At 42.4% G+C, this 27,669-nt stretch overlaps 1 protein-coding gene across 8 annotated transcripts in view; it reads right to left on the reverse strand.

The window, feature by feature from the left end:
- The window catches only part of TRIM24 (tripartite motif containing 24), a 138,223-nt gene that overhangs the window by 87,470 nt on the left and 23,084 nt on the right, over nt 1-27,669 (reverse strand). The window contains exon 1 of one of the 8 annotated variants that reach the window (XM_065581865.1): nt 27,546-27,567. The exons of the other annotated variants lie outside the window; for them this stretch is intronic. Coding sequence (XP_065437937.1) covers nt 27,546-27,552 — 7 coding nt within the window. The 5' untranslated portion in view covers nt 27,553-27,567. Of the gene's footprint in view, nt 1-27,545; nt 27,568-27,669 lie in introns of those variants that run through there. 8 annotated transcript variants of the gene reach the window in all.

A 27,669-nucleotide genomic window follows, 5' to 3' on the forward strand; every position in this document is an offset into this window, starting at 1 on the left:
AGAACTTCAGCAAGACAAGATTTTCCCACTTCACAAAAATTCAGAGCATTAAAATTCTTAGTTGATGCAAGATCTTTATAACTGATTAAGTAAAAAAGTAAAGTTAGTATTATAAATACTGAAGAAGAGTTATAAGTACAGAAACCAGGATTTAAAGATGGACATGGTAGTTTTAACAGAAAAAAATCCGGGTATTTTAAGTCTTAAAACATTGCCAACCCATAACTGTTTCTAACTCAAAAATAAGGAAGTTTCACTTGTAACAAAGAACTTCCTTGCCTTAATATGTGCACATAACTCCCATTAATATATTACACAAATATTGTTAAACATATATATGGGTGGGGGAAAAACTGGTTGTAGTCCTCATACAGGTCACATTTTTGTTAAATGTTACACAAAATGTATTAAAAGACATAACACTGGAAGATACTACTACTCGCAATAAGCCTAAATACATTGTAAAAAGATACCCCTTTCCTCAGTGAGTCAATCCTGTGCTGGCAAAATTAACAACTTCTTCAAACTGGTTTCCTCCAGAAAAACTGCTTCTATCTAGTTCTAGCAGTCTGCTGCTTCTAATGGAGTTCAAATAGGTTAAACCAACAAGCACACGTGTCTCTAGAGGAAACCTGCCTCTAACTGCCAACCTATAAATCAAGCAAATTTGTTTATTAAAATCTGAATGGTGTATTTAAACATCATATAAAATGGATTAATATATTAAAGATAAGAGACTACCTGATTGCAATCCCCCTCTCTGAAAAAGTGTTACAGGCCAGTTTTGATGCAGCAGTGCATTGACTTTCTTGGAATGGAAAGCACTGCAGAGCAGAATTAAAAATACTTCAGCTGCTCTGCAAAGTGACTTATTGTTTTTACCACATATGCCAGCCTTTAAATGTTTCACTTAACTATCAACCTACAGATTTTGCAACCATTGTACTGCACTGAAACTTATAACATTATGAATGCAAAATGTATGGCTGCAAGCAAGAGTATTTCTTCTCCAATTTATTTTCTTTAAAAGACAATGTTAGTGGTATGAGAAGTGCCACAATGCCAGACCAGCATTAATCATTAAAGTGTACAATTCCTCTCACCTCCCTGTCCTCAACTAAACCTTGACCTAAAGACTACCAACAATTACACCAATTGTGATGGCTGTTAAAATTATGACTATTAAAGAAATATCTTTTCGTGTCCTGAAATCTACAAGTGCTCCAATTCTTATATTTATCGGATATGTAATGAATCCAATTTCACAAGACAAAACAGTCTTCAAAGAGAGACTTTAGTTAAATTTGATATAATTTGTTGTTCTAAAAAGAAATTTCTAACTTTGAAAACTCCAGTTCCCTGCAAGAAGGTGCTATAATCTGAAGGTTGCCAATAAGTGAAAGGCAGGTTTGCGGCTGCAGCCAAGGAAGGAAGCACTGGGATGTGCAAAGCCCAGGCCTCTAGTGCCATGGAAGGGCACAGAGAGAGGTAACATGTAGCCCTGTGGCCCCCAGAGCCCTCCTTTACAGGGTAACAGGTCCCCAGCTGTGAGCAAGTTTTCAGGGCTGCAGCCAGGGAAGGCATGCCCCGGAATTTCCTTCCCTGGCTGCAGTCCCGCAAACCTCCCTAAGGCCAGGGCTTTTCTTCCAAACGATATTTTCAATAAGCGGTATGGCTGTTGCCAATACTTGAACCCCATTAGCATCAAAGTCAATGGCTCCCAGCAAAATGTTGCTATGAACTGAAAGTCATTAATATTCCGATTGCTAAGACTGACATCCACTGTAGTTTTAATACTGCCTAGGCTTATAGCTTCTGTTAGGAACTTTACATAAATGCCACTGAAATAATATTTTGCAAATCTAAATTTTATATATCTACATTCCTGGGTCTTATATTGGTGGTCAAGGATATAGTGCCCCAGTGCTTCTCCAGAGTACGGAAAGCAATAGCTCCCCTTTTTTCTCTGCTTGCCAGAAGAAGAAAACACAAAAAAACAAGTTTATGGTTATTAATAAATATATTTAAGTGGGAGAGTGTTGCTGTAAAAGAACTCTTACCAAAAAACTGGCAAAGAGGTGGGTCTTACATTTAGCTCTGAAGATGGCAAGGTTAGTAATATTTTTTATTTCTTTTGGCATTGAGTTCTATAAGTCTAGATTCTGTGAAATTTCAGTCTCCCACCACTAATTAACACCTTTGTAGTGGAAGCTGTGATTATGGTGAAGTAGAAAGACACTGTCTTTTAGGAAGCTAGAGCCAATCCCAGGCAGGACACCACAGAAAAAAAAAAAAGATTCAGGAAGACTTCTGAGCAGTGAGACCTTGGTTGCCTACATAGCAGATGAAAAAGTACGTTCTCTGATAGGTGATATTCTTTCCTGTTGCTACAGCCAAGATCCTCTGGTAGACACTAAAATTATGAAACTGGTTGATTATAGGTTTAGAGACAGCTATCACTAGTATTGGGATCAGGGCCCTGTGAGCACTTTCTATCTTGATTTTCCCACCCCACTCTGCAGGTAAGATGTATCACAGCTCAGGGCAACTGCACCTGTATTTCTCCTTAATGGTTCAGCAAGGGCATCCACTGTCAGACTCCTGGCTCCCTACTAGTTGCCCAATCTTTGGTGGATGCTCTGGTCAGAAGGGAGAGAGGCAGGTATTTCAAGTCCGACCAGTTCCCTGCCTTCAGTGTCATTCCCAGCAAAAGACAATCTACTTAAATAGGCTCTCTCTTCAGAGACTAATAACAATGTAATTGAAACAGTTATAAGTTACCACACAGCATTTCCTATGTAAGCTTATTTTATTTTTTAAAGCAAAATCACTACAGAGAAAACAAACAAAAAAAAAATCAAAAGAAACTACACCCCTGCTAATAAGCTTACCAGAGATCCCCTCAACTGTCTCCAACATGGGCTCTAGAAAGGGGATTCCTTAACACCCTGTAAAGAGGTCTCTTTTGTGGTCACAAGCTCATAACAGCTTCAGCTCAAAACTCCAGGCTTGACTTGACATGAGTAATTGGACATGAGGGAGACTCATTTCTCATTTCTTGGGAGAGAGGATTAGAGAGGTAAGTAGATTAGCAGACTGGAAACAATGTCTGTGCCAAGATAGGTAAATGGGTCACTAAGCTAAGAGACAGAACATCTGAACTAGCTAACACAAGGGGAAACATCCTGGGAACCATTTGCAATAGACAACATAACAATGGACAAGATAAGCCTAGGACACAGGATGAGGTAAAAAGTAAGTCGTGCATGGACAATGTGTGGACAGAGCATGTTGTACGCGGATTGATTACTGCAAAGTAACCAAGCCAAACTCCAAAATGTGTGACGCAATGTAATGGGTAAATATATATATAAAGGAAGAGGTTTTTCTGTGCAACTTAGCTTTGTGACAGGTTTCAGAGTAGCAGCCGTGTTAGTCTGTATCCGCAAAAAGAACAAAGAACAGGAGTACTTGTGGCATCTTAGAGACTAACAAATTTATTAGAGCATAAGCTTTCGTGGACTACAGCCCACTTCTTCCGAAGAAGAATTTTGTTAGTCTCTAAGGTGCCACAAGTACTCCTGTTCTTTGTTCTTTTAGCTTTGTGATATATCCTTGCATCTGAGTCTGATCAACTCAGCATAGCTTTGCTCTATGCAAAATAAAGATACCTAAATGTCAAAATCTGGAGTCGAACTGAGTTCTTAGGAAGCCAAGTGAAAGAGTGGTCTCAGAGGGAATCCCAACAAGAACTAGAACCCCAAGAAAAGTTAGTTCTCAACTTTAGAGAGTTTGGTGGTCTTTGAACTAGAGTTTACAGAAGCAGATAATTAACAGACAGACAGTTTCTCTCCCCAGGATGTAGCTTCAAAAGGATGGCTCCAAAGTGGGCCATCTGCATTCACTTTACTCCCAGGTACTTCCTAGGAAATTCACTTCATGCTTTGTCCCCAAAAGGTCTTAATATCACCAAAGATTACATTAATCCTGTCTTCTGTTAAAGAAGTTCCATACAATCCTGCAATAGATACATAAACATTTGCATTTTTCAATGAACCTCAAAGATATTCACTAAGGTTTATCCAGGATATTTCAGGACACTGTCATATCTGACACAAATTGATCTAATGAAGACTGCAGAGAGAACTCGAAGAATTTTGCATTCATAATGGTGGTCAGGTTGAAAGCGATCCTGTGAATAAACTTCAGGTGCCAGACTTCAATGTGACGTAACCATATGCTGGTATGCCATCCTATATAGAGATCTTACTTGATTCAGGGCCTAGGTAGAAGATCGTTGGGTACCCACTAGGAAACATTTCCGACACAAGATTGCCACTAGAAGACCTCCAGGAGTACAGTAGTTTCAATTCAAGTACTGTAACATGTTCATGCCACAGCACAGCATTTAGAAACCTTAAAAAATGCATTAAGATAGGTTTTGCAATTAATATGTTGCAAATGATCATGTAACAGTGAGGTAGTACTCAGGATTCTCATAGCAAAATTCACATCCATTGCTAAATTTTAATACATTTCCTGACTTTTGTGTTTACATTAGACACCTTAATGTTACAAAACAGCTTACAAAAAAGGAAAACTTCTTTTCAATCTTTAATCTGCATCCCACGTTTTTTCTTCATGACCTTTTCTCCCTTTCCCATTAAGTTCACATTTCTTTCCACTCTACCCTGTTTCCTCATCCCTCTTTGTCTGAGGACTTTGATCCCTCTCACCACCAGGTAAGTGGGCAACAAGAGTGGCACCTTCTTTCCTCAACCCCTTCCAACACCCAGGCTGATCACAACTGAAGCTGTTTTAGGCATAGTCTAACTAGAACATTAAGTTGACTTAATTACGTTACTCAGGGTTGTGGATACTTCAGGATAACGCTGATATAACCCCCCATCATAGACAGTGCTAAATCAATGGAAGAATTATTCCATTAACCTAGCTACTGCCTCTCAGGGAGGTGGATTACCTATCTCAATGGGAGAACCCCTACAACAGCTGTGCTACTGTGGCATTTCAAGTGTAGACAAGCCAAGGTAGATAAAAATCAATGATTTTTTTTAAATCAGATTTTTGAGGGGGAAAAAACCTAAAGATTGAGCTATAATGCATCTTAATTAAAACTAAGACATCTCATCATGGAATAGGGATTATAAATTCTAATTCTACATTGTGAGACAATATATTCCTGTAATGTTTAAAAAAAGTTTTGTAAATGAGTTCCAATAGTTTGTGGATTAGGGACCCATTCTTACAGGGTTCCAGGGGCTTCTGTATAGATTATTTAGGTTAATCTTTCTATCTACCCAATGGGACTCAGTGCTCAGTCTAGAAGATACCATCAGAGATGCTTAGTTTTGCAGTTCTCAAACTGTGGATTTGTGTCTCCAGAGATAACATGCTTGTTAACAGCAAAAATGTTTTAAATAAATAAATAATACACCTCTACCCCAATACAACGCTGTCCTCGGGAGCCAAAAAATCTTACCGCGTTATAGGTGAAACTGTCTTATATCGAACTTGCTTTGAACCGCCGGAGTGCGCAGCCCTGCTCCCCTGGAGCGCTGCTTTACCGCGTTATATCCAAATTAGTGTTATATCGGGTAGTGTTATATCAGGGTAGAAGTGTATATAGAGGTGAGAAATAACAGACCTCAACTGTACTGTCCCACTGAAAATTTGTGTACAGAGTCAATCCCTTACCTCTCTCTCAAAGTGCAAAGTTTCAAAAAGTTCAATGAATAGAAGATTGTTGTGGGTGGAATAGATCTGGACAAGGAAAAGAAGTCTGGAGATAAATGTGAGAAGGGAGGGACAGGCAGTAGAAACAAAAGTGAAACTGTTTGAGCAGCATATTCCAGAAGTCTTGTGGTCTTTCTCAGTGTAGCCTTCATTGATTTGAGATCTACCATACCATTCTCTCACTAGAAGGGAAAACCTATAATGGCAGCAGGCCATGAGAGAGACCCAGTTTGGGAATATTTTAATGAAGTTCCTCTACCTGTGGGTAAGACAGGCATGCGTGCAAAATGCAAATAGTGCAACAAAGAAATGCAAGGCCTGGTTGCCCAAATGAAACAAAATCATGAGAAGTGTTCCTTCTCAGGAGGAAGCTGCGTTGAAAATGATAAAAGGAACATGTCTGAACATGCAGGATCTTCAGGTTGGTAAACTTTTTTTATTTCATACTCCTTTCTTAAAGACTGCCTGTCTTCCTCATGTTTGAGCAAAAAATATAGCTGTTACTCTATGGTACTACGATTTTTGATGCAGTTGTGATAAAAAATAAATAGCAGAAACTCAGTGCTCAGTCTAGAGGATACCATCAGAGATACTTAGTTTTGCAGTTCTCAAACTGTGGATTTGGCTCCCCATAGATAACATGCTTGTTAACAGCAAAAGCATTTTTGTTCCAAAGTGTTCCTTCTCAGGAGGAAGCTGCGTTGAAGATGATAAAAGGAACCTGTCTGAACACGAAGGATCTTCAGGTTGGTAAACTTTTTTATTTCATACTTCTTTCTTAAGGACTGCCTGTATTCTTTCTAGACTATTCTTGAATTCTCATGTTTGAGCAAAAAATATAGTTGTTACTCTATGGTACTATTATTTTCGATGCAGTTGTGATAAAAAAAATAAATAGCTGAAATAGGCAGATCTTCCTTTTACAATTTCACCTTTAAAGTAGTACTGAGTGAATGCAATGAGTAATACATGTAGTAATAAATGAGCAGTACAGTAATAATAATTAAATAACTGCATGGACTTAGTGTTTAGGAGAATCCATCCTCAACATACAGGATTCTGAAGCCTATCCACCTACAAAATCACCATCATTTTCTATACTTTCAGAGTTATCTGCCAAAGATAGTCTTTCAGTCATATCATGTATGTCACATAGCCACAGTATATCACCTGTAGCAAAAAAAAAAAAAAAAAAAAAAAATCTCCATCATCCAGGAACAACCATAGATAAGTCTGTAATAAGAACCAGCAGATTACAAAAAGGGTAATTGATGAAAAAATTGCCCAGTTTGTTTATGCAACAATCTCTCCTTTCTCTATGATTGAGAACCCACACTTCATTAACATGGTTCAGTCATTAAGACCAGGATAAAGTGTACGAAAGAGAAATTGAGCAGTGTGCAAAAGGTCTAGAGGGTAAAATTGTTAACCTGAGTCTTGATGGGTGGAGCAATGTCCACAATGATCCTGTTGTATGTGCTTGATCACAGACAATGCTGCAAATGTATCTAAGATGAGAAGAAATTATTTAGAAGAGAGTCCCAAGCTAATAACATACGCTTGCAGTGCTCATTTGATGCACCTCCTAGCCAAAGACTTCAGTGTTCCAGAAATAAAGGCTAATGTTGTTGAAATTGCAAAATACTTCCGTAACAACCACTTTGCAGCAGCTGCTCTGAAAAAAGTGGGAGGAACCAAGCTAACTCTCCCACAAGATGTGCGAAGGAATTCAGCAGTGACCTGTTTTGAGCACTATATCAAGAACTGGCTTAATCTGACAACAGTTTGTGAACAAAATGGTGAAATAAATAGATGGCAGTGTCACAGCCAAAGTTCTCAACATTGGGCTTAAGAGAAATGTTGAACATATGCTGAGTACCCCGAAGTCTATTGCTGTAGCCTTGAACAAAATGCAGGGAAATAGCTGTTTTATTGCCGATGCTGTTGAAATCTGGAAGGAACTGAGTGAGATCTTAAAAAGAGAAATATGCAATGACAGAGTTAAATTACAAGCATTAAAAAAAATGAATGGGACAAGCATTATCTCCAGCTTATTTTCTTGCAAATATTCTCAATACTCGGTACCAGGGTTAAACCTTAAATGCTGAAGAAGAGGAGTTGGCTATGACATGGACATCCAGAAATCATCCCTCCATAATGTCAACTATAATAAACTTCAGAGCTAAATAATAAAATTCAAGAAATATGTTCACTGGTGTGACTTTCTTTAAAACACCATCAGCAAACTGGTGGAAGTCACTTAAGCACTTGGATTCAGAGACTGTTGAAGTGAGAATCTCACTTTTAACAGCAGCAGCTTCTTCGGCCGGTGTAGAAAGAATATTTTCTTCCTTTGGACTAATTCATTCCAAACTGAGAAATTGTTTGGGACCTGAAAAAGCAGGATAGCTTGTTTTTCTTTTCCAGATTATCAACAAACAGGAAAATGAAGATGACTGATTTACCTGCAGAAGCCAGTGTTACGTTTCTCATGTTGACCTGGCTGATAGTCGATTGTTGGTTTGTTTTTTTTTAAATATTTCATTTAACCATTTTAGTTAAAAACAATTTTAACAAAAACAAACCTGATTTTAAAAAACTTTAATGTTTAACTTAATTCAAAAATTCATATGCTTGTTTTGTTAAAATATTATATGTTTGCTGTTGAAGAAAAAAAATCCAGAATCCATAACATTGTTGTTTTAGTTACATAAAACATTTTAAATGTCTGTCTGGTGATGTTCTCCTCCTAATACAGCATGGCAAAAAAATCCTCCAAATATTAATGATTAACTTGTTGCATTGTAGATATTTATGAAGTCACTGGGAGATAAACTATCTGTATAGTGTGTACCTTCTAAAAATGAAACCTACATCTATCTCTGGGTTGTGAAGAATATGTATTAAACTTATAACAACCAACAAGAATGCACTTTTATGTAGAAATCCATGATTAAACCGAGTCTTCCTGACTAGAGATTTAAATCATGATTTAAATCAAATCCACCCTGAGACAAGCCCTATCTCTATCCAGGTCATGATGATCATTAGGAGACCAAGGCTCTTCTGCACTCATCTGTAGGCCTCTGATACCAGCGGCTTAATTTTTTCATGCTCGTCCAGTGATATTACTTCAGCACTGAACAACCGATCAGTCAATGCCAATTCCCTGCAGGAAAGAGCAGCCAAGAAGCAAATAGCAGTGCTGCTTTTACAAAGTGCCTGAAGAGACTCTGCCCCACAGCTCCAAACAAAACCCTGATGGGCTGCATGCTCCCTGTGGGCAGTGCATCAGTGCCCAGAGCCATCTAGTCTTTAATTGGGCTCAGTCTACATTATCCAGGCATTTGTTTTTTGAAGTGAGACAATACTGCTCACAAAATAAAGTTTCAGATTCACTATTGTTGCGTAAGCCAAGAGTTTTGAAAAAGCAGTATCTTTTCCTACATATTTAGCTGAACGTAGGAATAAAGACTTCATTTTAAAGCACTATTATGTAAACAAAATCATCTCTGAATACTTTTACAACACCCCCCACCTACTCTTCTCCACTGAATTTCCCAGCAGCCTCCCTCTGTCGCCTTCTCTCTCTCATCTTCGTGCATTAATCCATACTTGCTCTGTTGCCAGTAACCCTTTACTTATCTCAAGTGTCGGTATATACCAAACTTGCACCAAAGTAACTAAAATCAGTTTTAATTCACACCTTGTATCATTACAAATCTGTGTGTACATATGCTGTGCAGACAACACGTGTTAGCTGGTATTTACTAGCATAAAGTGTATTGTATGGATCTTTGTTTGCTTTATCCTGCTTCTCAGTTTTATTTTGAGTGTAAGTACCATGAACTTAAACACTGTTGTGCTGGGGGGTTGAGTGAATCATCATGAAACTGGTGGACATAATAGCTGTCCTTCACTCAGGCTAGGTGTAAGAAGCAGTTAACTTCCTTTTAGAGTGAGATAGTTGAAAAACAGGAGCCAACACCCAAAACCCAGCCCACATGCAACTCTGAGGGCTTGGCTACACTTGTGAGTTACAGCGCATCAAAGGAGCCCCAGGCACACTAGCTCACTATCCGTCCACACTGGAAAGGCATGTAGAGCGCTCGGACTCCACGGCTACAGCGCTCCTGGAACTCCACCTCGGCGAGAGGAATAACGTTTGATGCTAGAGTGCTCCAGCATCAGTGTGAACAAGGTGTTGCATTACTGCGCTCTGATTAGCCTCCGGAAACGTCACATAAACCCCTTAAGTCAAGTGGCCACTCGTCATTGTTTTGGATATGCCCTTTGAAAGCTCCGTTTGACAGCCGGCATGCTTATCTGCTCCGAGACAAAGCAACCATTACTGTGGAATGCTGGGGACAGGGGGTGGGCGTTGAGGTCTGCTGCTGTCTGAACTTACAAGACAGCATGCTGACATGCTCTCAGCCCCCCAGAAACCCACTCTCTCCCCTCCCCACATACACTCCCTGTCACACTCCACCCCCCACACCATTTGAAAAGCACATTGCAGCCACTTGCATGCTGGGATAGCTACCGCAACGTGCTGCTCTCTGTGGCCATTGCAAGAGCTGCTAATGTGGCCACACCACAGAGCTGTCAGTGTGGACAGACTACAGCACTTTCCCTACTGTGCTCTACGAAGGCTGGTTTAATTCAAAGTGCTCTACATCTGCAAGTGTAGCCATGCCCTGATAAAAGCTGACCTATTCAGGTGTAGGAGTTTCTCTGGGGGCTGAATGCAAATAGAGGGCTGGGTATTGGTTTAGTGGAGAGAAGACAGAGAATACAGATGCAGTCAGAAATGCCACAGAAGATAGAAGAGCGCAGAAAGCCAAGGATAGCCAGACCTGATGCCAGGTCTACCCCACAAAATTTTGCTGGCATAGCTATAGTGTTGGGGGGGGGGGGGGGGGAGAGGAGAATCATACCATTAACAGACATAGTAATGCAAGCAAAAACACACCCCCCCCAAGCAAAAACAAACAAACAAACAACAAAAAAACCATGTAGACATATCTTATACTGGCAAAAGAGTCCTTTTGCTGATATAGTCATTTGGGGGGGAGGTGGTTTGACTATAACAGCAAAAGGATATAAGCTACATCTCCACTTTGGTACATTGTTGGTATAGCTGTACCAGCAAAGTCTACTGATTAGACTTCCAAGGGGTACATCAACTCATCTAGTTATTTGCCTAATTTAACAACAGCTACATAAAAAACACTAGCGAAGTCAGTACAAACTAAAATTTCATACAGTCAGTGACTTGTTTATACTGCTCTATATTCTGAAATGTAAGTACAATATTTATATTTGAATGGATTTTATAACATGGTAAAAATGAGAATAAGCAATTTTTCAGTAATTCTGTGCTGTAACACTTTTGTATTTTTATGTCTGATTTATAAGCAAGTAGTTTTAAGTGAGGTGAAACTTGGGGTATGCTATACATATCAGACTCCTGAAAGGCATTCAGTAGTCTGGAAAGGTTGAAAGCCACTGGTATAGACTAACCCTGAGAGAAAGCTTTTTTGGGTCAAGTGCTTGCTGGGGAAAAAAGGCTTGGAATACTGAGCAGGGAAACGGTCTCCTGTTTGATTTCTACAGCATTCAGGACTTTGGGTACATTCTTTATAATGAAACAAGATTGCATCAAAGAAACACACCTCTACCCCTATAACGCACTGTCCTCGGGAGCCAAAAAATCTTACCGCGTTATAGGTGAAACCACGTTATATCGAACTTGCTTTGATCTGCCGAAGTGCGCAGCCTCCCCGCCCCGGAGCACTGCTTTACCGCATTACATCCAAACTTGTGTTATATTGGGGTAGAGGTGTACCTATCAATTTCTTCTCCTAATGAAAACAACCACCAAGACCCCAAATATTGGCTAACCATATGAATCAAAAGATATTTTTAAAAAATTAAAATTAAAGGCTCATTTTAAAGCAGCTTGTGAAATCAAACAGAATATATACCAGCATGATATACTTTTATAAATTTGATAAGTGGAACAATTGAATAATTAGCATATTTCTGCTGGAGGAGAAGTTAAAAAGGATCTACTATACAAGTCTGTAAAGATGTATAATGGATTAACATTTAAAAGGAAAACAGCAAGAAAAGCTTGTTTTGTTATTTTATATAAAGAAAGCCTGAAAGTTGCTTCCCACCATACAAAACTTGTTCTGCCTGTCTTTACATTAAGAGTATCGGGTCTTGTCCAGTAAAAACCGAGAGAGAACTTGTAGGATGAGAAAATTAGTAGGATGACCTCATAAGAGAGGAACCTCAACTGAATGTGTTCTTTGTATTTGTTAAACTATTAACTGCCATTTTAACACTGTCTTGTGTTTGTTTTTAATTCAAACACATGAGGAAAAAGTGGTTTGGGGTTTTTTTTTGTTTTGTTTTTTAATAATTCTCAGAGTGGTAGCCGTGTTAGTCTGTATCAAATCTGCCCAAATAAATTTGTTAGTGTCTAAGGTGCCACAAGGACTCCTCGTTTTTAATAATTCTGACATCCCACCCCTTCTATTCAAGGCTGCCTTATTTTCCACAACTTTCTAGACTTTAGAGGAGTCCTCCAGCAAAAACAAGACAAGATTTGATGTTGCTGATACTTCTCAGATTATTTTCAGGTCTTCAGATATCAAAAAGAAGCAAAACAAGAAATCTGTATTTTGCTACATTGATATCAATTTTTAAATTTCCTCAAGGCCATTGTGCAGGGCAGGTAATTCTCAATATCTTCATTTTCCACAGTACTTAAATTGCAACAGATTAAACCTGATGTAATTGTAATGAGGATTATCAGTTTTATCAAGAAATTACATAACTGCAGAGAGGAAAAACCTGTACATACACACACCACCCCAGGACGACAGCATATACAGAGAATAGATAGAGGCAAGTTTGTTAACCTATGGATCTGATACTTCAGGTTTGGATATTAGGGGATAGGGATACACAGTTTGTTTTGGTTTTTTTGGAGTTTTCTGTTTTGTTTTGGGTTTTCTGTTTTGTTAGTCGGAGAAAGATCGGGATATCCTGCAGGGAGAGTTGGATGACCTTGTAAACTGGAGTAATAGTAATAGGATGAAATTTAATAGTGAGAAGTGTAAGATTATGCATTTAGGGATAAATAACAAGAATTTTAGTTATAAGCTAGGGACGCATCAGTTGGAAGTAACGGAAAAGGAGAAGGACCTCGGAGTCCTGGTTGATCGCAGGATGACTATGAGTCGGCAATGTGACGTGGCCGTGAAAAAAGCTAATGCGGTCTTGGGATGCATTAGGCGAGGTATTTCTAGTAGGGATAAGGAGGTGCTGGTTTCGTTATACAAGGCACTGGTGAGACCTCATTTGGAGTACTGTGTGCAGTTCTGGTCTCCCATGTTTAAAAAGGATTAAATCAAACTGGAACGGGTACAGAAAAGGGCCACTAGGATGATCCGAGGAATGGAAAATCGGTCATATGAAAGGAGACTCGAGGAGCTCGGTTTACCTTAACCAAAAGAAGGCTGAGGGGGGATATGATTGCTCTCTTTAAATATATCAGAGGGATAAATACCAGGAAAGGAGAGGAATTATTTCAGCTCAGTACTAATGTGGACACGAGAACGAATGGATATAAACTGGCCGTCGAGAAGTTTAGGCTTGAAATTAGACAAAGGTTTCTAACCATCAGAGGGGTGAAGTTTTGAAACAGCCTTCCGAGGGAAACAGTGGGGGCGAAAGACCTCTCTGGCTTTAAGATTAAGCTTGATAAGTTTATGGAGGGGATGGTTTGATGGGATAAAGTGATTTTAGTCAATAGGTCAATAACGTGCCATTGCTGGTAATTAGCAACAATGGTCAATGATGGGATATTAAAAGTTACTACAGAGAACTTTTTCCAGAGAGTATGGCTAGAGAATCTTGCCCACATGCTCGGGGTTCAGCTGATCGCCATATTTGGGGTCGGGAAGGAATTTTTCTCCAGGGTAGATTGGCAGAGGCCCTGGAGGTTTTTCGCCTTCCTCCGCAGCATGGGGCAGGGGTCGCTTGCTGGAGGATTCTCAGTGATTTGAAGTCTTTAAATCATGATTTAGGGACTTCAACAGCTGAGTCAAGGGAGAGAATTCTTCCGGGAGTGGGTGGGTCAGCTTTTGTGGCCCGCATCATGCGGGAGGTCAGACTAGATGATCATAATGGTCCCTTCTGACCTTAGAGTCTATGAGAGGGAATTGTTGGACAAAATATCCCTGTCAAATAGAAAAATGAAACTACAACTCTGGACTTGTCTCACAGACACCGATGAGAGTCAAATATTTAGCTGGGTTACCAAGTAGCAAACCTAGCTTCCTTAGGCCTGGTCTACAGGGGTTGGGGATGGGGGTGGGGGGGGAGAAAGAGATGAACCTAAGATACACAACTTCAGCTACGAGGATAGAGTAGCTGAAGTCGACGTATCTTAGGTCAACTTACCTCACGTCCTCAGGGCATGGGGTCGACTGCCGCTGCTCCCCCGTCGACTCCTCTTCCACCTCTTGCCGTGGTGGAGTACAGGAATTGACGGCAGAGCGATTGGGGATCGATTTATTGCGTCCGATAAATCGATCCCCAAAAGATCGATCACTACCCGCCGATATGGCGGGTAGTGTAGATGTACCCTTAGTGTCATTTCTGATTCATCCACGGCTAAGTAATTTATTCCAACTAAAGAAACTACAGAGCTGAATCAGTATTTAGATTAACTTCGCTTCTAGAAATATCATCCATTTATCCTTACTGTTCTGCAGTGTAACTCCAGCTTGTGTTGATATAAAATAAACTAATAGGTATCACATTTACACGAAACATTTATTTTTTAAATGAAGTTTTAGACTCCAACCCAAAATTATAATTCATGCTAATTACAGTGTCATTGCAATAAGCTATTCACTGATGACATAACTGTATACTCACCATAAAGTACAATGTCCAGCACACTTGTATCTCTAATGACAACAAAAACCCACAACTTTCTAACTTGTCTTTATCAACAACTTCTAAATATTTTATAAGGCAAAGGTTTCACTTTGTTACTAATCCGTTGCCATTAAGGTTCCGATGTTAGAGCTGAGATTTGTTTTCACAATAAACCTGGGATTTTTTTAAAATCATGCGTGCAATAGTATTTGCCCCAGGATAAGAGTGAAGAAAGCACAAACACTTACTTTGGAAAATCCTTATTTTGATACACTTGCTCATTAAGAAAAGCGATATTGCTTTTGGCAATTTCCATCAGTAGATTTGAGAGCTTTTCAAGGCTACCCTTCAAAAATTGGGTTTTATTTAAGACAGCTTTCCAAATTTTTAAACGCTGAGTTCCCTTTAGGAAATTTAAACCTGAAGCACCCCTTACTGTCCTCACTGTGTTGCTAACGCCTCCCCAACTTAATTTATACATCTTCATCCCTTTCAGGTAGTTCTTCATACCCAATACTTTTAGAAACACTGATGTGGATCTGCTTAATGTACTTTTCTTACCTACGACCTGATCTACTCTTAAAAGTTACATACCAGTGTAAATATTTTGATAGGGTGGGGGAGGTAATTTTCTTTAAAACCAAAATAGTTATACCAGTAAAATCTCTAGTGTAGATGCAATACACTGTTATAAAGGTACTTTATATCCTGGCAGAAGTCATCAGGCGGTGAAGTGAACACTGACGCAAGTGCTGTGTCCAGAGAGGAAGATGGAAACATAGGTCAGGGGTTTGTTACAGGAGTGGTTGGGTGAGATTCTCTGGCCTGCGTTGTGCAGGAGGTCAGACTAGAAGATCATAATGGTCCCTTCACCTTAAAGTCTATGAGTCTACGAATCTCTTGCTCCATCAGTACCATTGGAACTAGTTTGAGTGGCTCTTCTTCTATCACTGGTTCCGAGCACCTGCTGGAAGGAGCATGGGATGGGGAAATTGGAGAAATCTCACTTGCTGATCACATGGGTTCCAATGGCGGGTATTGGGGCCAAGGTCCCCAATATGGGCAGCATGACGAATCTGGAGGGGGCTGCAGAAGAACCCATGGCATGGGAAACCAATGGCTCCATGGCGGCTGCAACAGAGGATACTGCCATGGTGTAGGTAGCTTCCTGCAGTAGTCCTGGTGGTGGCGGCGCCATGTGATGGACAGACCCTGCCCATCATCCAACTCATCTGAAGATGACAACTTGGAGACTGGTTTCATAGGAGGTACTGTCAGAACTGGTGGAAGCGTGCGGACCACCCGAGTGGGAGATGAGCCGTGAGCCAAATGTGGCATGTCTATAGGGGGGGAGGTACAATCTCCCTAGAAATAAAGGGTCTGGACAAGCGTGGAGAGGTTGAGTCTCCCAACTAGGCCCTGGCATAGGGTCCATAGTGCTGGACTCAGACTCTGTTGCCAAATGGGCACTCTTGGCTGTCTCAAGCTGACGTACAGGGAGTCGCCGGCCGGTATTCGAACGAAGCCTCATGGCAACTTCCATGAAATGCTTCCTGAGGCACAGAGCCTGACATTCTCGGATACGTCTGGCAGATACTGCACCTGGATGCAATGTGGCCCTCTCCCAAGCAGTAGAGGCAGCGTTCATGTTCCTCACTGACCAACAAGGAATGCAGACAGGAGGCAGAGATTTTAAAGCCTGGGGTCTTCAGCATAGTCCATTATCCACGGGAGGTACTGGATCTGATCGCTATATGGGGGACGATTCCGTGCTAGCAGAACTATGTTCCAAAAGACAAAATGCCAAAACATTTGAAAAAAATCTCCAAGGGCATGATGGAGAGAGGCCACAATAGGGACTCACTACAGTGCCGCGTGAAAGTTAAGGAGCTCAGACAAGCGTACCAGAAAACTAAAGAAGCAAAAATGGAAGGTCTAGGGCAGAGCAGCAGACATGCTGCTTCTATGCTGAGCTGCATGCAATTCTAGGGGGGGGCCGCCACCACTACCCCACCCCTGACTGTGGATTCTGATGAGGGGTTACTCTCAGCCATGCCTGAGGATTTTGCGGACAGGGAAGATGAGGAGGAGGACGAGGACGAGCTTGCGGAGAGCACACCGTTCTCCCCAACAGCCAGGATCTTTTTCTCAGCCTGACTGAAGTACCTTGTACCGAAATTACATGTGCTATATAATGTGAATAGTGTTGTTCACCGTGAAAGAGTATAAGCATTGTTCTGTAAAATGAATCTTTTTAAATACTTCTCTCCCTTTTTTCCCTCCCTCCTGCAGCTGCAAATTTTTCAAGCCTCCCTCCTCCGTCCCAAAGGCGCTCTCAGATAAGGCGGCGGAAAAAAAATGGATGCGAGATGAAATGTTCTCTGAGATCATGCAGTCGACCCGCAATGAAAGAGCTCATCTGAATGAGTGGAAGGACACAGTATCACAGTACAGGAAAGCGGCCAACGAACGTGAGGACAGGAGGGACACTCGAGATGAGAGGTGGCAGCAGGAAGATCAGAGGAGGCAGGATGCAATGCTGGGGCTATTGCGGGATCAAACAGACATGCTCCAGCGTCTGGTGGAGCTTCAGGAACAGCAGCAGGATCACAGAGTGCCGCTGCAGCCCCTGTTTAACCACCCTCCCCAAGTTCCATAGCCTGCTCACCCAGACGCCCAAGAACGTGGGGAGGCTCCGTGCACCCTGCCACTCCACCCCAGTGGACAGCCCAAGCAAAAAGGCGGTCGGTCATTCAACAAGTTTTGAAGTGGCCTTTTCCTTCCCTCCTCCCCATCTCCCACACCCCACCTGGGCTACCTTGTCAGTTCTCTCCCTATTTTTATAATCAATTAATAAAGAATACATGGTTTTTAAACGATAGTGACTTTATTTCCTCTGAAAGCAAGCTGTGATCAAGGGAGGAGGGTGGGTGGCTTACAGGGAATGAGTCAATCAAGGGGGCGGTTTTCATCAAGGAGAAACAAACAGAACTCTCACATCATAGCCTGGCCAGTCATGAAACTGGTTTTCAAAGCTTCTCTATGCACAGCGCTTCCTGGTGTGATCTTCTAATTGACCTGGTGTCTGGCTGGGCATAATCAGCTGCCAGGCGATTTGCCTCAACCTCCCACCCCACACTAAACATCTCCCCCTTACTCTCTCAGAGATTGTGGAGCACACAGCAAGCAGCAATAATAATGGGAATATTGGTTTGGCTGAGGTCTGATCGAGTCAGTAACGTGCGCCAGTGACCCTTTAAATGTCCAAAGGCACATTTTACCACCATTCTGCACTTGCTTAGCCTGTAGTTGAACAGCTCCTGACTCCTGTCCAGGCTGCCTGTGTATGGCTTCATGAGCATTAAGGGGTCGGCTGGGTCCCCAAGGTTAACTATAGGCATGTCAACATCCACAACAGTTATTTTCTGGTCTGGGAAGTAAACCCCTTGCTGTAGCCATTTAAACAGACTAGTGTTCCTGAAGACGTGAGCGTCATGAACCCTTCCCGGCCAGCCCACGTTGATGTTGGTGAAACGTCCCTTGTGATCCATCAGTCCTTGCAGCACCATTGAAAAGTACCCCTTGTGGTTTATGTACTAGCTGCCCTGGTTCTCCGGTACCAAGATAGGGATATGGGTTCTATCGCCCCACCACAGTTAGGAAATCCCATTGCAGCAAAGCCATCCACTATGACCTGCACGTTTCCCAAAGTCACTACTTTTGGTAGCACCAGCTCAGTGACTGCTTTGGCTACTTGCATCACAGCAGCCCCCACAGTAGATTTGCCCACTCCAAATTGATTCCCGACTGATCGGTAGCTATCTGGCGTTGCAAGCTTCCACAGGGCTATCGCCACTTGCTTCTCAACTGTGAGGGCTGCTCTCATCTTGGTATTCTGGCGATTCGGGGCAGGGGAAAGCAAGTCACAAAGTTCCATGAAAGTGCCCTTACACATGCGGAAGTTTCGCAGCCACTGGGAATCGTCCCACACCTGCAATACTATGCGGTCCCACCAGTCTGTGCTTGTTTCCCAGGCCCAGAATCGGCGTTCCATGGCATGAACCTGACCCATTAACAACATGATCTCCAAAGCGCCGGGACCCACGGTTTGAGAGAATTCTGTGTCCATGTCCTCATTACTCTCATCGCCGCGCTGCCGTCGCCGCCTCCTCCGCGCCTGGTTTTGCAGGTTCTGGTTCAGCATAAACTGCATGATAACGCATGAGGTGTTTACAATGTTCATGACTGCTGCGTTGAGCTGAGCGGGCTCCATGCTTGCCGTGGTATGGCGTCTGTACAGGTAACCCAGGAAAAAAGGTGCGAAATGGTTGTCTGCCGTTGCTTTCACAGAGGGAGGCCTGACGACATGTACCCAGAACCACCCGTGACCATGTTTTTTGCTCCATCAGGCATTGTGATCTCAACCCAGAATTCCAATGGGCGGGGGAGACTGCGGGAACTATGGGATAGCTATGGGATAGCTACCCACAGTGCAACACTCCGGAAGTAGACGCTAGCCTCAGTACTACGGATGCACACCGCCGAATTAATGTGCTTAGTGTGGCCACATGCACTCGACTTTATACAATCTGTTGTCAAAAATTGAATTCTGTAAAATTGGAGTAATCCCGTAGTGTAGACATACCTTTAGTGTTAGATGGCTTCTGTTTGCCTACTAGAGCCATTAGAGACTAGATAATAGCACGAACCAACCCTGCATTCCTCTTGTGTTACCACCCGTACATAACCACAAAAGTTATTGATAATCTCACTTTATTTCAGCTACAGTGAATCAGAGCAAAGATAAAGATAGGCTTGTGTACTGAATGAATGGTTTAAATTTTTTTAGCTCATATGCCAACCTTTATTGTGCCAAAGGAGTCACTCAAAGATTTACTCAATGAAGTAAGCTTAAAAAAAAAAAAAAAAAATGACAGTAGCTATGACGGCAAATGAAAGACAAAGTAAAAATCTGTTAACTATTAAAGAAACTAATGTGGGAAATATCTGTAGCGCTATTGGGACATTAGAGGAATAACAATCCAGAGATTCCCCAACTGCTGCCAATACAGAGCTGTCATGTCAGAGAAACAAGCTTTCCAAGTTTGAAGATGCTGTTGAATTGTGCGACAGCACAACTGTCAATCTGCCAAATATTGCTGGTCTCTTAGAAGTAATTTCTTCTAGTTCTATTAAGCAGCATTTCCTCTGGGAGATTGTTCAGCACTGTCGAGGGTATCTATGCTGATTGCTGCCCAACTCATCCTCAAGTTGCATGGCGTTGAAGTGCAATTTGGAATGTTTAATGTATTAGTGTTTGGAAGGAGTTCTTTCTAGTTTGAACGAGCTGGGAACTGGGTCTCCTGCATTCTTTTCAGGCTCTGCCATTGACTCATTGGTTTTGTCTATACTAGAAGATTTCCTACCCATTTTACTGCAACATTAGATAACAGTATAGTAAAAACCTCTGCACCCTGTGTACACAGTTGATAACTCCAATGCAGAAATTTACAGAACATCTAATTAGATGAACCCATTGTAAGACCTTGGGCAAGTCACTTAACTCATCTGTTAATCAGGTATAAACAATTCTCTACTTCATAGAAGTGTTGAAACTTAGTTGTTTATGAAGCACTTAGCCTTTGATGAAAGAGCACAACTGAACTGCCAAGTAATTTATGTTTGTATTACAACACAGTAAAATCACTATGACCTTGGGTCACATTCAAACAGTAATTGTTAAGATTTTTTTTACTGGAGTCATCTGTTATATGCATGATAGCTTTAAAATACTGTTATAGTCACATAATTGTGTATTTTAGTATCACAGAACTCCAAGTCATGTATCAATGTTGCACATTACTACTAGATAGTAAAAGTAAGAACATAGAAATCTTTTTAAATGCAGGTAATAGTAGCAATACAATTGTTACTACCATATATAGGCAGCAAAACATTTTATTAATGCTACTTTTAATATGCTGAAGTTAAAGATTTGTACAATTTGTCTAATGGTATTTGAGAAATACACATAGGCACTAGCGCAGGGGTTCTCAAACTTCATCACACTGCGACCCCCTTCTGACAACAAAAATTGCTACATGACCCCAGGAGGGGGGAACCGAAGCCTGAGCCTGCCCGAGCCCCACCACCTTGGATGGGGGAGGCCAGAGCTGAGGCCCAAGAGCTTCAGCCCCCAGCGGTGGGGCTCCATTTTGGCCCCAGGCCCCAGCAAGTGTAATGCCAGCCCTGGCAACCTTACTAAAATTAGGTTCCAACCCACAGTTTGAGAACTGCTACACTAGAGAGTGTTCTGTCAAAAGGTGAGAATTTCTAAACCTTCCCTGTTTTGAGAAAGTGTTTGTCCAAGATTAGTGAAATGGACCATTTTCAATTTTTTTTTTTAAAGATGCAATTAAAAAGATTTCATATGACTATTTTGGATCAACTAAAGTATTTTTTTATTGAGAAGTTATATGAACATTTAATTTCTTTCAAGATCACGTCATTGAACAGTGAGACAAGGACACTGCTGTGTGTACGTGCACAAGTGATGAGATTTCTTTTAGATAAAATGTGATATCATTAATCCATGTTCTATCAAAAAGAGATGAGGATACAACAATGTCCATTTTTAGTGGTGTCTTTTAGGAAGGTTTTTGTCGGTATGCATGCACTTTAAAAAACAGGGGAGACAGGAACATCACAATCTCTTCATATGAAGAGGGCAGAGAGTACAGGACCCCCAAAGTAAGAATATCGGGCTCTTTATAGAAAATCTGGCTGAACAGACTTCTAACCCTCACTGCAGTGCATGGGGGTACCAAGTACCTCTACAAATAAGGTTGTGATCAAGCGTCAAAAGGGAGGGAGACAGCACAAGCCAGAAGGAAGGAATGTCTAAAGAGCAGTGTCCTTCAACTCAAGCTGAACAGATGTTCTACAAAGGAAGCCAACAGGGGAGGAAAGCTGCAATTATAGGCAGGTCAAGAGCAGAGCCAGCAGCTCCATCCGAGTCAACTTCTCCCTTGGACAAAAATTCTAAATTTTGACGGAGAGAGCACTGCTCCCACAGCAATCTGCTCTCTGTCAATGATGCTGGGGGGGGGGGGGGGGGAAAAGACAGGACATGTCTTGTCTCAGGCCAAGGAGATGGTGTTAATATGGAGCATTAATTGAGAGCAGATACCCCCAAGATGCCTGATCATCCCCGAGTCAACTACTTACTCCTTCCATACCTCCATTCTCCCATAGCTGTGTTATTTCCAACACCATCCTGCCGAGACAGTTGCTTATTAACTGGGCCTCCATACAGCACTACTATCCTCTCCACCCACAAACAGGTTAAAAAGCATAGAGGTATTGGGGGTACCTCCGATACATGTGGGTCCCAAGACAGAGCGATTCAAGGTTTGATGTGATCCACAGCCTGTCAAGAAAAGCATAAGTCATCTCTCTAATTTGTTGGACTAACAGGGAAAATTTCTCCTATCTTTTTTTTATTGGCTGTTGGGAGACAAAAGTCACAAGTCTCCAGAATCCAGGTTCTGCTCTCTTAGCCACATGCTTTTTCTTAAAAAAAAATAATAATAATAATAATCAGGTACTGATCAGGTTTAGGGCACAATTTTTCAAATCTAAGGCTATGTCTACACTAGAGACCTTACAGTGGCACAGCGTACCGATGCAGCTGCACCGCTGTCAGGTCTCCCGTGTAGGTGCATAATTAAACAACTCCCAGCAAGCGGTGGTAGCTATGTTCATGGGAGAGCATCTTCCACCGACATAGTGCTGTCCACACAGGTGCTTCGGTCATGTAACTTATGTCCATCGGGGGATGTTTTTTCACACTCTGACCAATAGAAGTTTTACTGACAAAAGTGCTGATGTAGACATAGCCCTCATCAGCGTTAATTACTCACTCTTCAAACTGCAGGAGGAGATAAGCATAAGAACAAAAGCATGAGGTTAAAGACACACCCTGCCTGAGAAAGCAGGAAGGGAGTTTGAGAGAACATTATGGTAATAGTTATTTGTATGACTGTAGTGCCTAGGAACTCCCAGTCATGAACAAGGATCTCAATGTGCTAGGCACTGTACAAACTGTCCCTGCCCCAGCCCCAAAGAACTTACAATCCAAGTGTAAGACAAGGGAAAACAGACTGATAGACTGTGGAGTACAAGGAAATAATATTGCCTAAATAGACAAGACACAGGGTCAGAGAAGGGTAAGTAATTTTGGTTAAGTCATTAAGATTAATCAGTTACCTACATCACATTTCTTGCAAATTTGTTGGACTTCAGGTTACTTCGCCAAACTAGAATCTCAAGACTTCCTGTAGCTATGTTTTACTAATCAAAAACACAACTTTGAAAAGCTAAACAGGTGGACTTATAGAGGAGGGGTGGCCAAACTTACTGACCCTCCAAGCCACACAGGACAATCTTCAGAAGTTCAAGAGGCGGGGCGCACCCCGAGACCCACCCTCTCCGCTGGGCAGAAGCCCCTACCCCACCACCCTGCTGCAAGGCAGAGGTCCTGAGCTCTCCCCATACCCACCCTCAGTTTGGTAGGTGGAGAACGGGAGGGAGAGGTGTGGGGCTCCATGAGCCGCACTTTAATGGTAAAAGAGCCATAGTGTGGTCACCCTTGTTATAGAGCATTTAGTATTGGCCCAAGTCTGTTTCCAGTGAAGTCAACTGGAAGCAGAGTTAGGTAGGGTTACCATTCGTCCGGATTTACCCGGACATGTCCTCCTTTTTGTGCTAAAAATAGCGTCCGGGGGGAATTTGTAAAGCACTCACAATGTCCGGGATTTCCCCCCTCCCCCGGCAGAGCAGAGCGAGCGGCTGGGAGGGCTGCAGGAAAGTCCTGGGCTGGACTCCGGAGCAGCTGTAGAGGAGCCGGAGCCGCCCTGCATTCTGAGCAAGTGTCTCAGCACAAAGTGCAGCCCTCCCCTTTTGCAACTGGGAGCGGTTTCTGCCATGCAGCGTAGCAAAACGGGAGCGAGAGCACTTTGTGCTGATACAAGGGCAGCTCTCCCCTGCAGCCCGGTCCGGCAGCACTGTGCAGGGCCAGGGACCGGGTTTTGTTGTGCTGGGGAGCTTAGCCACGTGTCCGGCTCGCACAGAGCCCAACACCCTGTTCTGAGCAGCAGGGTAAGGGGGCCAGGGGGCAGGAGAAGGGGCAGGGAGGTTCTGGAGGGGGCAGTCAAGAAACGGGGGGGGCTTTTTGGGGGGAGTGGAGAAAGTTTTGGGCAGTCAGGGTACAGGTAGGGGGTGGGGTTCTGGAGGGCAGTTAGGAGCAGGGGTCCCAGGAGGGGGCAGTCAGGGGACAAGGAGCAGGGGGGGTGGGGGGCTGGGAGTTCTGGGGGGGAGCTGTCAGGGGGCAGGAGTGGGGAGAGGGATCGGAGCAGTCAGGGGACAGGGAGCAGAGGGGTTTAGATGGGTTGGGAGTTCTGGGGGGGCTGTCAGGGGGTGGGGAGTGGTTGGATGGGGCGTGGGAGTCCCAGGGGTCTGTCTGGGGGTGGGGGTGTGGATAAGGGTTGGGGCAGTCAGGGGACAAGAGGCAGGGAGGCTTAGATAGGGAGTGGAGTCCTGGGGGGCAGTTAGGGGCAGGGGTCCCAGGAGGGGGCAGTCAGGGGACAAGGAACGGGGGGAGGGTTGGGGGTTCTGGGGGGGCGGGAAGTGGGAGGGGCAGGGGCGGGGCTCCTCCCGTCCTCTTTTTTGCTTGCTGAAATATGGTAACCCTAGAGTTAGGCCAACAGAGTATCTCTGAAAATCCCTTCCAAAGTAAGTTACAGAAAATAAATAAAAAGTTACTCAGTGCTAATACTTGCAAACTTAAGAGAATTTAACATGAAAATTTACTAAAGTATATCCAATCACACCACATTCAAATTTTATCAAAGTCTTACCGCAATGATAAACTTATTCAAATTCTATATTCATGAGTGGGTGATTTTAAAGTCAATATTCAAATAGAGCCTTAACAGATTTGCCAAAAGTTATAGAATTGTTGGTGTGAATTTAAACAAGATTTACATACTACAAATTTGAACAGTTACTTAACTACTGAAGCTTCAAAACAAAACTGCGTTCCCAGATTTTCTGTGGGGTTGTGGGGTGTTTTTTTTGAAACTCACAATCATCATTAAATTACTACCTATTAGAAGTTATTTCTAAATCCTCTTGAATTTGACCAGTAGAGATTATTACAGGTAACCTGCAATCCTAATTTTAGTTTACTATGAACTTTGAAATTTCTTTTTCAATTGTTTTATCACTTGGTTAACTGAGTTATAAAATTAATTCAAGCTTTTGTCTGAGAGATTATCAAATCAATGGCCTCACAAGTCATGAACTAGGCATGCAAGTTCTCCAATATCTTTACAATGCATATGTAAAGCTCCCGTTAAACTAATGCTATGGTGAACTAACAATGTACTTCCCATCTGCACATTTTAATCTCTGATTGGCTCAAAGTTTCTAGGTACTGAGGTGCAGTTTGTTAGTAAACAAAAAAGTCTAGATTATACATTTATAACTGACATGCTTTTTAGTTCAGGTACATACTTTCTGGAAAATATTTAAATAATTAAGTCACTTGGGTAAAAAGAAAGTACGTGCTTTCTTTACAACATAGAGCTGGAGTATAGACTGATCTAATATGACAATTCATAATGATTGCTTGATATTTCAGTTCAGTTTCAGGTGGTATTTCAGCTGTAGTCTTGTTTTATTCTACTACTGCTGCACTCTTCTGTTAGGGACAGCAAAGTAGAAAGACAGGTAAATAAGGTGCTTACCTGTGGCAATTTTTTTTTTCCAGTTCTGACCATGAGTAGGAATCCCTCGGTGGTAATCAGCAAGTGCAGCACTCAGGCCATGTCTACACTACCACTACCTCAAGGGTGTGAAAAAACACCCCCTTGCGCAGTATAAGTTATGCAAGCTTTCCTTTGCATTACAGTTAAGAAACTAATCACCTGTGAATTTCTGAGCTATCCATGCCTCATTTATGGCTTGCCTATACAACGGTATTATTTCACACTAACAGAAGAGGTTTTTCCCATTAAAATGTCCTGCATCCACCCATCACATTTCTTCTTCTGAATTAACTGACCAATTAGTGGCAATTGGATAATCCACTTTGAACATAGGTGCTGACTCCATGGGTGCTCCAGGGCTGCAGCACACAGAGAAAAATTGGTGGGTGCTTAGAACACACCAGAAGCCAGCTCTCCCCTTCCCCCCAGTGACTCCCATCCGCCAGTGGCCCCGATCAACTGCTCCCCCTCCCTCCCAGTGCATCCTGAAGGCTGCAGAACAGCTGTTTCGCGGCATGCAGGAGGTGCTGCAGGGGAGGGGGAGGAGTGAGGATGGGGCACACTCGGGGGAGGGAGCAAAAAGAGGTGGGGAGGGGGTGGAGTAGGGGCATGACCTGGGATTGAGCACCCCCAGGGAAAATTAGAAGCCGGCACCTGTGACTTTGCAAGTAGAGATTTTGAAATAAAGTTAACATAGGAAAAGGTTTGTGCGGACAAGCATATATTCGGGATTAATTTCAGTCCTCACTTCTATTCCACACTGCATTGCTTCACATCAAGACTGACCTGTCTGTTTACCCATGTGCACTCTACTGGAGTAACGATGACTGGATGTCACCTCCCTGTTTACAATATGATGCACAGCCAGGCATGCCCTATTTGCAGTCACGCACTCCTGGACTAACATACCCTTCTCAGCATTATCACAGCCATGCCTCGTGCATCTGCATGAGCCATGCAGAGGTCATGGATTTCACTGTGATCTAGGCAGAGGAAACTGTTCAGTCCTGCCTTAACAGCAGCCACTGTAATAAGAAAATATATGTGTGCATAGCAAAGCATATGATCAAGAAAGGTCACTACCAGGACAACACTCAATATCACAAGCAGCTCTGATGGAATTATTAATAAAAAAAAAAAAAAAGGCCACACACACACACACAAGGACAGAAACAGGACTTTGACAGTGCTCCAAATACCTGCCCTACTTTGAAAAGCTGACTGGATTTTTCCCAGGGAGGCAACTGAGCCCTGGTATGCTCTGGATAGCACCAAAGGAGAATCTCTATACCCCTGCCAGGATTCTGATGAGATTTCCCCTGAAGGCTAGGATCTCTTCCCCACACAAGAGCCCAAGGCAGCCCTACAACAACAGACAACTCCCAAAACCCAGGTATGATAGTACTAAGCAGAAGGTACTGTTTTTGGGAGGTGGGAAGTGGGGAGGGAGGCAGGCACATAAAAACAAGAACATATCAATGATACGTTGTATGGATACATTGTACAATGTACCAGAGTGCTTAGAGCAAACAAGAAATTTTAGCTTGCCATGTGTCACAGGTGCTACTGTAAAGCAGGACACAATTCTACAGTACCGTATAAAGAAAGAGCTTTTAAAACCCCATAAAGCAAACTTATAAAAAACTTACGGTATATTGTCTCTGTAAGCGAAACAGTACTATACTTATAGTTAGGGATCCTTACGTAAGTGAAACACAAATTAAAACCACACAAGATTTTACAACAATAAAAAAATCTAAGAACAAAATTTGTCCAATGTTATCTGCTTTCTATATTTTGCCACCTTCACCTGTAAATCCTTCTTAATTTTGCATGCAGCTGTTCAAAGCAATGACTGGCAAAAAATATCCACTACATGTAGCTGCACTGTGAAGGAAAGCTCTTCAGGTTCATCATCAGATGCACTATCCTTTTGTGCCTCAGTCTGTTGGTGCTTTCCAGCTGCTACGGTCTCCAGAAACTCAGCATCAGAAAGCTCACCTTTCATCCCAAATAACTGGGAAACTAAACAATGGCCTCTGCAGTTAGATCTTCAGGAACAGAAACATGAGCCAGCACATCAATGTCCACCAGGCCATCATTTTCTGCTGCTGATGAAAGCCTT

This window comes from Chrysemys picta, chromosome 1 (assembly GCF_011386835.1).
Source record: "Chrysemys picta bellii isolate R12L10 chromosome 1, ASM1138683v2, whole genome shotgun sequence".
NCBI lineage: Eukaryota > Metazoa > Chordata > Testudines > Emydidae > Chrysemys > Chrysemys picta.